The sequence below is a fragment of the Gymnoscopelus microlampas genome, assembly GCF_963454915.1.
Source record: "Gymnoscopelus microlampas genome assembly, chromosome: 17".
Lineage (NCBI taxonomy): Eukaryota > Metazoa > Chordata > Actinopteri > Myctophiformes > Myctophidae > Gymnoscopelus > Gymnoscopelus microlampas.
The window spans coordinates 17,366,160-17,378,757 of NC_139954.1; the positions used below are offsets into that span (position 1 = coordinate 17,366,160).

Genomic DNA, 12,598 nt, shown 5'->3' on the forward strand with positions numbered 1-12,598 from the left:
TCTGTTAGTCTGTCTGGACCAGTAGATTTCTGTTAGTCTGTCTGGACCAGTAGATTTCTGTTAGTCTGTCTGGACCAGTAGATTTCTGTTAAGTCTGTCTGGTCCAGTAGAGTTCTGTTAATCTGTCTGGTCCAGTAGAGTTGTATGTGACCGCTGAACTGAAGTTTAGACGAGCTCAAAGCCTCTGTCTGTCTGCTGGCAGGATTTGCAGCCGGAGAACACCTGTTGATTGTCTTTCTCATCTGAGAGAGAGAGAGAGAGAGAGAGAGAGAGAGAGAGAGACAGATCGTACAGACAGAAAAACCAGAGGAGTACGAGGAAGAGGAGGAGGAGGAGGAGGAGAAAGAAGAAGGAGAGAGAGGTTTAAGGGAGGCAAAAGAAGAAGAAGGCAAGAAGGTGACAAGAAGAAGAGTCAGGAGGCAGAAGCAGAGAATTAAGGACTGAAGATAACAAGTTTGACTCTCTGACACTCGGGGACAAACTTTCAGTGACTGGAGCCGTGTGCCGACGTGCGTCCACTGCCCTGCGCACTTACGCACACACACACAAACACACAAGCACACGCACACAGAGAGTGTTGTGAGATGCCTGCAGGACCGAAGTTCTGGGACATGGAGATGCGTGGAGGGATGGAGACCATGCAAGGAGACCCCACCAGGAGCCGGGCAGGCAGCTGTGTGGAGTTCACCCATTTCTCAGTGAGTACAAACGTGCCACTCTTTTCAAACAGGACGTTTCATTTCTTTTCACCACTGCTTATTTGTCTGTAATGTTTTCTAATGGCTTTATTCAACTCGTATCTGTTTGAGTCAACTGCGTGTGTGTGCGTGCGTGTGTGATGTGTGTGATGTGTGTGTCTGTGTGTCGGCGTGCGTGCGTGCGTGCATGCGTGACTGGGTGACTGGGTGTGTGTGTGACTGGGTGTGTGAGTGAGTGTGTTTCTGTATACAGTACGTGTGTGTGTATATGTGTGTGTCCATAATGCATTTCTGAGTGCGTGTGTTTGTAGACTTGTCTGCATGCGTGTGTGTTATTGCGTGTGTGCGTGCATGCCGATTGTGTGCCTGAGAAGGTATGCAACACAATAACATTACAGGGCTAACTGTAGCAAGTTGTAGTTTGATGTAAACAAAATAATTGTATTGTCCTTTTTTTGCTCCTTACTTTTAATTACAGAAGACATTTTAAAGAGAACCAAATTATTTCCAAATTATTTAGTGTGGAATCTAAAATTGCAGTGTGCTATTGTACACATCCTCGGTGTTAATTCTATCCATTTGTAACTCTGACAGTGTACAAAATGGAGGTTTAAATTAAGTCTTATTTTTACTGTGATTTTACTGTGTGCAACTTTGCATACTATTTTGCACATTTGTTCCTTATTTCCTTGAGTCACTCACGTCTAACTGTGAGAGTGTGCAAATTCAACCAAATGGACGCAGAGCGTACTCTCAGTTTACTGTGCAGCTAAAAGGCTGCTTTCATCTAGGGTTCATTATTGTATCATCAAAATAAATTAAAAAGTGTGTACTTTGCGCTGCCAGCAGCTTCCATCCTGGCTGAAAGCGCCACAGCTGAAGACGTGCGGATAATATCCGAGGTATTTAGTGGGATCAAGTGATGTGTTATTACAAGCGCTCTGCTGTACTTTCCAATAAGCCTGTGGGATGTACTTTGCCAAAACAGATTTGTATGTGATTGGAAAGAGCTGTGCAGCTCGCGGAGCGGTAGATTCATCTTGACAGAAACGTAATCCGTCACGGTGGGACAAAATGTACCAAAAACAGAGGAAGACTATTAATAAAAAGAGGAACGAGCAGGTAGCAAGAATCAAGAATAGTTTATTTGTCGCTCGCTAGCCCAGGTACAAGCAATGAATTGTCGGTGTGGCATGTCCGCAAGCCAGTGGTTCTCAACATTTTCTGGATCAGGGCCACTTGACAATGTCAAAAGTCTTTGCAGCCCACCCATCTGACCACTTAACACGGCAGCCACGTTAAGTCATTATGTCATTTATTTTTTACGTAATAAATGTTTTCTATATTATCCTTAAAATGTTAGTGTTTTGCCAATTACAGCGACAGATACTGTATGGTGGGATTCTGTAGCACAGTGGTTCTCAAACTTTTTCAAGTCAAGGACCCCCAAATTAATATGTATTTGGCCCCCGTCTGAAAATGTTTTGTGCCAGGGACCCACTATAAGAGAAGATTTGTCAATTAATTTGTGAAAATAGTAGATCTACAAGCTCACAATGTGCTGCACTGTTGTGAGCTTGTAGATCAGCTGTTTTTGAACATCCCAAAAATGAGCTCAAGTGTTTAAACGTTTCATCCTTTTGTTGGGGACCCTCTGAACCTCCTATAAGGACCCCAATTTGAGAATCAGTGCTCTATAGCAATGTTTCCCAAATATAGGGCCGTGACTCGTTTTTATGGATCATGACTCGCAGGTAAATATCCTGTTTCTTAACCTTTGTCCTTCAATAGCTATTAATAGTATTAGATCATCATATTATTTATGTTGTTTGATGTTTTTGATTGGCATATAGATGTTATACCCCATACAGTACACATCATTTGACACAGTGCTCTGACATGAAGCTACACATGTCATATACAGTTTGTCATGCAGCACTTTGTGTCACTGCCTGTCTGACTCCTGTGTGGTTGGTTCCTGGGAACCCACTTTCACAGAACCACATGACTGTGTGCGGGTGTTCCGGTGTGAGTTTGTGCGTGCGTGCATGTCTCTGTGTGCCTGTGTGGGTGTTTGTGTGTGTCTGTGTGGGTGTGTGTGTGTGCAGTAGGAAGTCAGGTGTTGTCACGTGAGGCAGCCAGCAGACTGAGACAGACAGAGAGGAATGCTGTTCCACCAAAGGACACGCCATCCTCTGTTTGTTTTCAAATAAACGTCCACAATACTAACTACTACTGAAGACCTCTGAACCTGTCCTGTGTTAGTGCTGAGGCGTTTTCACAAACCTTTTCCCCTGGGGGTGAGGCAAGCATGTGAATGTGAGGTCCGCGTCTGAGACGATATTTAGGTGTGCAGCCTTTCTTTTAAGGATCGAGTTTTGTCATTCAATCAGTAGATTTATTATTTCAGATCAGGACGCAAACGTTTAGTTCATCATTTCATAAATTTGGAATATGTTTAAATATATGTCTTTCTATTCTCTATCTTAGTTGATTTCTAACCATTTAAACCCATATACTTAGTTGACCATAGCACCCAGGGTCTATTCTAGCCTCTCTCGTTTTTTCCCTTTACGCTAAAGATTTTCGTGGAAAGCAGCCAATTTACAAGCTCTACGAGCTTATAGATCAGCTATTTTCGCCAGATGTTCAGCTACAGAATAGGGACGCTATAGGGTGCATGTGGTTAAATAAAAAAAAGTTTCTATGACATGAGCCGTCTCTATTCACCCAGCACATCTGGCGCAGGGACCAGGGACTAACCTGAACCTTCTGGTTGCTTCTGTGACCTTCATGTCAACTTTACTCAAGTAGGTCAGCACACAAACGTTGGTGGTTTTAATAGAAATGTAATATTGTGTTATTATTATGGCTACCGATTTCATGGCTACCGTAAAATTTGGGTCAGAGTGCAGAGCCTGTTGAGAACCACCACTTTAGGCTTACAGTATAGTCCATTGCAACAGGGTGTCGATTGCCAAAAAGAACAGATCTACAACATAACAACGCATGGCAGTGTGATGTGTCGCTAGCTTGTAGATCTGTTCTTATTGGCAAGCAACACCGACATGAATTAGGCTTTAGGCTTCCGTCATTCCATTCGATCCACGTGTGTTATGAAATCAGAGTAGCATGTATGAGTAATGTTTACACTTGTACAGTCATGCACGTTACCAGCATGCTGGCTTGTTGCTAGACAACTTCAGTGATGAGTGTGTCTCGGAGGTCAAAGTGTGGTATACAGGCCTGTTTGTGTATGCCACAAGAAGAAAGATACTATCAGGCTTGTATCTTTATATAGAGCATAAGTTGTGTACAGTATACGGGTGTAGAAATCTCGGTCCTGGATACATTCTGCGTTGTTGACCTGTACTGTAGTACTGCATTTGCACTGTGGGAGTTGGGGGAAAAATGTATTCTGCAAAAGATCGCAGTTAAGTATTACGATTCTTTACGCAAAGAATCATGATTCTTTTGACATTGACATTCCGGCCAAATCTATTGTTTTTGAAAGATTGCAACTTTTCATGGCACACACAAGTGAAAAATGTATTAACAAATTGCAATGAATCGCAGAATTGCAATAATTTGTGGTCGAAGAATTGTGATTATATGTAATCCTCAATCAAGAGGTCTCTGGTGATTCTCTCCCTAACATACACATTGTCACTGTCGGGTAGAAACCTTGTATTTCATATTTTCGCTTTTTCATGAATGAATGGCCTATGTTATACTTATGTAGATCTGCTATTTTCATTATTTTTAGTCTCTGTGTGGGTTTTATAAATATTTAACCAATGAAGACTGAAGAGTATAAACAAGAGCTTGTGATTAAATAATAACTTTTGGATAAATAAGGTTTCCACGACAGTGATGATACTGTAGTATCTGATCTGGCAGGAGGCAGCAGAATGCTGAAGTGATGTTACTATTCTTGTACGTGATTAATATACACATACACTCTGCTCCATAGAAATAATGCATACAGGCATGTGCATACACACATACACAAAAGACTATGCTTAAAGGTGCATGCAGTCATCTATACACACACACACACACACACACACACACACACACACACACACACACACACACACACACACACACACACACACACACACACACACACACACACACACACACACACACACACACACGGCCAACAGCATATGAGTGGAGTCTATTATTAAAGTCATCTCTTCAGTCCTTCAGGTGTACTGTATCATTACTGTTCATAACTCTCTGTATATGTATTTACACATGCATGTATGATGCCTTTGTGTAGATTCAGCCTTGATGTACACAGTGTGTGTGTGTGTGTGTGTGTGTGTGTGTGTGTGTGTGTGTGTGTGTGTGTGTGTGTGTGTGTGTGTGTGTGTGTGTGTGTGTGTGTGTGTGTGTGTGTTGACCAAAATGGTCATCAGTGCATGTGTGTTTATACAAGGGTATGGGTGGGGTGATGTGAAGGTTGCGTGCAATCATGTCGTGTGAGTGTGTGTGTTTCAGTCTGTGTGTGTTTTCACGTGACAGAGTTAATGTGTTCAGAACCTACTTTTGTGTGTGTGTGTGTGTGTGTGTGTGTGTGTGTGTGTGTGTGTGTGTGTGTGTGTGTGTGTGTGTGTGTGTGTGTGTGTGTGTGTGTGTGTGTGTGTGTGTGTGTGTGTGTGTGTGTGTGTGTGTGTCATGTCCTTATTTGAAGATAAACCTACTGTAGCTGAATTCCTATGGAAATGTAGGAAGTCAGCCATTTTTAATAAGCTGATATGAGATCATATTGTTTACTGTAGTTTGGCTAAAAACCATGCAACAGTTTTTTCGCCCTGTAATATGTTTTACACACACACACACACACACACACACACACACACACACACACACACACACACACACACACCGTGTTTATTACTAACAACAACGCTACATGTTTAGGGCAGTGGTGCTGACAGATTCTCCGGCAGAATCTGTCATGAGAGATTCATTTAACCTTTATGGGTACTTTGTATTTTGTTTTGTTCTTTTACGTTATTTAGTTCCGGCTTATTTTGCGTTTACTGATAGTCTCAGTGAATTAAGAGAGGATACAGGGAGAAAGAGTCGGGGAATGACGTGAAATTACATGCCGGGTCCGGGAATCGAACCGGAGACTCTCTGTCAGGCATCAGAGACTATGTGGTATGCACTTGAACCACTCAGCTATCAGGGCCCCCTTATGGAAAAGTAAATTGGACACTATCTGGGTTAAATTAACAGAAGCCCACTGGCAGTGGTTTGTTTTGGTTATTTTTGGCGTGTTGTTTATATTTGAATAACACATAAAAACAGAAATGGATATTTAAATAGAATAACGAGCTTTGCTCTGGTTACTCAACCAGCTATATATTAGCATACGATACCATAAACACAACACCCCTGAGTGGCATGTCAGCCTCACACTGTCCTGTTCAAATAAAGCATAAGAAAACGTCCAAATAAAGCATAAAACACCATCCAAAAATAACACAATGAAAAACATAGTCAAATCCTCAGTGTTTATGTATCCATGACGGTGTCACACACCGAAAATAGCCAGTACAAGCCCACAACTTGTGAGCTTGTAGGTAGGCAATTTTCAGGCTTCAGAGTTCTGTTACTGTGCAGCTTGTCAGGTGCAAACATCTTCCATGTGATGAAATTGTCAGTGTTTCCAGACTGATAGGAGAACAGTAGGAAATGGGTGTCTGTTGTGGAGACAGCCTGATGGATAGATGAGCGTGAAGGATAAGAGAGGTGGAAGAAGGGATGGAGCAGCGAGATAGAGGGAATGGAGGGTTGTGTTGTGCCGGGGGATGGAAGGAAGGCGAGTGTGTGATCTTGGACCTCTGTGTTTTAGTGGTATCAGTGCTGTGGTGCAAGTTTTCAAAAAAAGCAGCAGGCATATGTTTGTTAACAGCTGTTCTCACTGCTGTTCTAGTAGCCACCTTGCATTTAGAAGTCCCCAGATGTATCGGTAGGCAGAGATCTCCAATCGTATGGCAACGTGAGACAACGTACTCGACCTGTAAGGGTCCATTTGTACACTCTGTTAAACTCTCACTCAGGAGTTGTAGTATATACAACACAGTATAATTCCGCTATACTGTAGCAGGCAAGCCCCTTGATCAACAGGTGTCTCGGCTTGCCTCAGCAGCAGCATTCCTCTCGGCCCTGTCATGGCCTAGCGTGGGTGGGCCAGGTCAGCCCCCCTTACCTCAGACCCCCTTACCTTGGCCCACTTTGAGCTTCTCCATCTCGTGTCGCCACTGAGAGGGGCTCAATGTCGGTAGCCATCACGTCTTGGCAGCTTCAGACGTTGGGTCACGACACGCCGGGTCGTGAAATGTGAGACGTCAAGGTGGCGGCAGAAGGTATTAGGGTCAGAGCCCTCCGGAGGACGGATTAGGTCCCTGTGGCCCCCGCGCTCCCAGGGGAGGAGGCAAGGAGGAGGAGGAGGTGGTAGTGGTGTCGGTGGTGGGGGTGAGAAGGGTTGAGGTGGAGGATAGAGGGCAGGGGGTGGAGTATTGAGGTGTGGAGGATAGAGGAGGTGAAGAAACGGTCAGGAAGGAGGACTTCTCCTCCCCAAGATATGGGGAGGAGAAGGAGGGAAGAGAAAGATGACCCGGTGAGGAGAAGAAAAGGAGGAAGGAGTGATAGAAGGGCGAGAGGGGGAAACGGGGGAGAGAGAGGATGGAACAGAACAGAGGGAGCAGGAGAGAAGAAGAGGAGAGATGAGGAATGTTAGATTAACTAGTGAGAGAGAGGCTAGAATGTCGAGCTCCCCCTGCTGCTGTTTAAATACTTTGAAAGTGTGTGTGTGTGTGTGTGCGTGTGTGTGCGTGTGTGTGTGTGTGTGTGTGTGTGTGTGTGTGTGTGTGTGTGTGTGTGTGTGTGTGTGTGTGTGTGTGTGTGTGTGTGTGTGTGTGTGTGTGTGTGTGTGTGTGTGTGTGTGTGTGTGTGTGTGTGTGTGTGTGTGTGTGTGTGTGAGTACTGTATAGGACTTCAAAGAGTATCCACGCAACATGCACACGCACGCACGCGCGCACACACACACACACACACACACAAACCACCGCCACACATAGACAATGACACAGATCACATGACTAGTGGCCACAGTTTCCACGTCTGGCCCAGCGCTCGAGTCGTAAGACAATCCCAACAATGTTTTTAAAAAAAACAACGGCAACAAAAAACAAATAAACACATCTTCACAGGTTATGTGAGTAATGAGGGGAGACCTCCCACTGTTTCCATAGCGACGCTAACAAACACAATCATCCCATCAGCCAACCATCTGAGAGAGCCACTGGACGGGACGGGAGGGGAGCGTCCCCAAATAAAATAGTTTCCACAATGTCAGAGGAATGTTTTTGGGAGCAGGCCGGCGCATAGACAGCCAATCATAGCACGGTGCCATCGGAGTGCACGCATGTTTCTTCTCTCTGTCACTAAGCCACCCAAGTCATTTGGTCACCAGGTTGGAGGTTATTATTATTAGGGTTTTCATTATTATTATCAATACTATTATTGGTTGACCTGAAGTAGAGCACTTCATGGGTCAATGGACCCCTGAAATTTGGTCCGATTCCGAGCCGTTTCCGATTTTCTTTCTTTTCTTATGGACCCGAACCCAAATTGTACCCGTGAAATTTGTTCCGAGATCCGATTAGTTCCGAGATTTTACAGAGCCGACACAGACACACCTTCAAAAAAGCGCATATGAAACAATTACAAAATAAATAGATAAATAGGCTTTGCGCAGATCTGTATAGGCTATTAAAAAATGTGTGACAAAAAGTTTTCTATGTAAATGCAGACCTTTCAAATCAGCCTGGCAGCTGGCTTGCCTTGCACGGCTTGCAGTATGGTACGCATTCATTGTGTAGCTCAACTTTTTTTTTGTTGTGCTGCAGTAATCTGATCCTAAAAAATCGCACAGGTTAAACAGCACTTCATTGCGTTTCTCTCCTGATCAGTGCAGCGCGCCGCACACACAGTCACACGGTAGTACGGTTCTTCTCGGATCCATTCTGGTATTACACATAATGATAGACAGACCCAAGTTCCGAGGTAATAGAACCGCACACACAGTACAAAGTATGGAGCGTAGAGATAGGAGGGATTGCAATATACGTAGAGAGATGCATAAAAATAACAGAGAAAGGTGGAGGGAGAGAGAGGGAGGAAAATGTTTCCCTTTCCAGAGAACTGAACTGAACTGAACGAGTGGAAATAAAGAAAAGAAAGAAAGAAAGACGGTCCAGTGCGCTCAGTGGAGGGAATGATTCATCAATAAGCTTTATGCTTCATTCTGTCACGTGTGCTGTGATGGATGGATAACAACAGAGGAGGAGCGGCTGTGGAGAGAGTGAGGGAGAAATAATTTATTGGGTGCAGGAAAATGTGGCAGCATCCAGCAGGAAAAACTGTTTGTAATGGTTGGACAGAGGCTGAGGTCAGAGCTCCTTCTAGACCAGCAGCAGTCGGCTGCTTCTGGAAACTCACTGGGAAGTGTCCTGGGTTAGTACATGAGTCTGAACTGGGAGAGATTTAAGATGAGCTGAAAACAGTGATGTGATGCTGATGTTTAGTAGTCTGACCTGAAGCCTAGCCTGGGATCCAGACTGATTCGCTCCGCCAGGCTTTTGTATTGCAGCAGATCCCTTTAGCGTCTATGTACTGTGAGCATGGAAATTGCAAAACCAAATTGTCTCTGCTGCGGCCGATATCACAATCAGACCGCTGTTTCCTCTCAATGTTGCCATATCTCTGTCCTGCAAATGTAATCGCAGACAGAAGAGCACGTTCTGTCCTGATGAGATGGATAGCAGGCAGCTGTGGTTCGCCATCTCCTCCTTTCATAAGGACCTTATAATTTATATAATACCAATTCAGGACAGTTGAAAGACAAATGCTTGAATGCAGACTTTGACTATACATAAAAGTGTACATCTGCAAAGGTGTTCTATGTAAACATCAGTGCTGTAAATGCAAGCAGGTTTGCAGCCATGCAGATGGTCTTGATTGCTGGTTATATCTTTGTGGTCGACGACTGTGGTCTGATGACATATCTTGTGGTGACGGGAAGAGAACATCGACAGTGCTGCGGTGTTGCTCGAGCAATAGACACAGATCAGATAACGCCCAGCCTCAGTGCTCAAATGAAATGAGAGCGGTTTCTTGGATTCCGTTTCATATCTGTTGATGCGGATCTCGCTCTCAAGAAAAACAAAACTAGAGTCAAGTACAGCACAGCCTCCCTGTCCAGTATTTAGCCAGCCATAGTTAACCACTTTCCAGGGACCCCCAGAAGCACAGATCGGAGTAAAACAAATCGCTTTCAACACATATAAATTATATAGTTTTTTTTTTTATTGACAAAGAAATCTTCATGGATTAAGTTGACATTTGTCCCTCTACAGTTTTTCTTTTATTGCCAAAGAAATCTTCATGGATTAAGTTGACATTTGTCCCTCTGTACGGTTATACAGAGGGACAAATACATATGTCAAGCCAGCTTAAGGCCTTATATCAAACTGGTAAGTGTGTGTTTGTGAGAGATGGATCCAGAATGTGTGTGTGTGTGTGTGTGTGTGTGTGTGTGTGTGTGTGTGTGTGTGTGTGTGTGTGTGTGTGTGTGTGTGTGTGTGTGTGTGTGTGTGTGTGTGTGTGTGTGTGTGTGTGTGTGTGTGTGTGTGTGTGTGTGTGTGTGTGTGAGATATGGATTGCTTGATCTAGATCTTTTATCTGATCGGATGGTGTGGGGGTGGGGCTTCGAGGAATTTGAGGACTGTGAAGTTTATCTTGCAGTGAGATTTTTCTGTTAGTGTCACACACTCCACAGAGACAAGATACCAACGCTGCTCGCCATTGGATCAGATGTGTAAAAAGCAGGAGGGAGGGAGGGAGGGATAGAGAGACAGAAAGGAAAAAGGGAGAGTGACAGACTCTCTCTGGTTCTGAAATCCTAGCAGTTGTGACCCACTATATATACTGTCTTCACTGTGGAAAATGTCCCAGTGTGGTGGTTGTAACAGTGTTCCCCAGTTGGCTCAAGTGAGCACACATAGTGCTGAGTGGGTCCTCGTGTGTCACATGTGGAACAACAGCGCTAATGGAAGAATTAACCCATTTGATCCGGAAAAGCATCTGTGTCACTTTGGACTTATTTGGCTATGCAAAAATAGCAGATATACAAGCGCATAGCGCGGCACTCATGAGCTTGTAGATCTGCAATTTTTTGAAAAAGAGTCATGAAAAATCTTTTGGGGGGTGCAAATCTTTTAATACCTTTTTAACTCAAATCTTTGCTTCTGCATGGTGGTCCCTGGCCCTGGAACAAAATATTTTGAGATGGGGGTCCGCGGCCAAATACATATGATTTTTTTGTTTGTTCAAGGTTTCTTTATTTTATATTTTCACATACCAAATACAGATTATTTTGAGTGGTCCTTGACATGAAACAAGTTTGAGAACCACTGATATTATAGCAACATACAGTGTTGCAGTGCGACGCGTCTTGAGCTTGTAGATCTGCTATTTTTGAATTGGAATCCTGCATTTGTTTTTGCTATTTTTGAATTGGAATCCTGAAAAGTATTCAATCAATCAATCAAAAAAGTCAATCAATCAATCAATCAGTCCATTCACAGGCAGGCAGCCAATCACCACCGTATCCATTCAGTATGCGGACAGTTTTGTAGTGTTGTTGTTGTTGTTGTTTTTTGGGGGAGACACATATTTCGCCTCCCCAAAGTGCAATTACTGGAAAGGCCACTGCTTCATGGAGTGAGTAATTGATCGAAAATAAGTACATTTTTGGGTGAACTATCCCTTTAATGGGTTTAAGAAAAGTTTGTTTGTTTTTCGTCTCCATTGACATGCCGAGTATAGGTATGCCAGTGGTTAAGAGAAGCCTCTAATGTTGTGGAAGTGGCTAGAGAGTGTTCTCCACAACCATGGTGCCAACCACCCGCGTGGGAATTGCGGCTCAACGGTTTGAACGCTCGGTACTCTTTCACTGTGTTTATTCACACTGGGAGGTGATGCTGTTGAAATGGAAGCGCTGACTCACGGCCACACGAGACACACACACACACACACACACACACACACACACACACACACACACACACACACACACACACACACACACACACACACACTGGTTCAAAAGTTTAGTGAAGATGAGTACAGTACTGTACAGTATGAAAAGTTGGCAAACAGAAACTCTGTCCCTGTGTTACAGGTCCAGAACTGTATTGTACCTCTTTGTGTATGGTTGGTTGGCAAGGTTATTGTTGACTAATTAAATGACGAAACTAGATGTGACAAAACTTAACAAAAACATTTTCGTTAACTGAAATAAAAGCTAAAAAGCTTATAAAACGAACCGACATTAACAAAATCACATAGAACATTTTGTTACTTTTGTCCTTTGTCAATACTTCATACATAAGCCTAGTATTTGGGGTAGATATGAAATCTTAACCTTTTTCTTTTTTTTTACCTGTGCCAGTTTTACTGTGAATATATATATTTTAATGCCATGTTTTGTTGAGTTTTTATTATTCAATACTTTGTAGGACCATTTCTAAATCTCCTGCTTTATGAAGCGAAAATTAACACTACAACTAACTAAAACTAAACTAAAGATACAAACTCAACTATAGCAAATCCATTAAGCAACCGATTCAAACTAAACTGAACTTGAAAACAAAAAGTCAAAACAAAATAAAAAGTCGGCCGTCGGTTGGTTGGTTAATTATAATTTGCTATATTGTTTGCTGCGTTGTTAGGGCTGGTGAGGTGGACACACACACACACACACACACACACACACACACACACACACCCCGACACAATCTCTATCTCTCTCTCTC

The 12,598-nt window shown here is 43.4% G+C and overlaps 1 protein-coding gene across 1 annotated transcript in view; it reads left to right on the forward strand.

The window, feature by feature from the left end:
• Positions 1-532: 532 nt before the first annotated feature.
• Positions 533-12,598, forward strand: part of LOC311063966 (rho GTPase-activating protein 20-like) — a 74,916-nt gene continuing 62,850 nt past the window's right edge. The window contains exon 1 of the mRNA XM_084083617.1: positions 533-698. Within this exon, the coding sequence (XP_083939743.1) occupies positions 585-698 (114 nt within the window). The 5' untranslated portion in view covers positions 533-584. The remainder of the gene's footprint in view (positions 699-12,598) is intronic.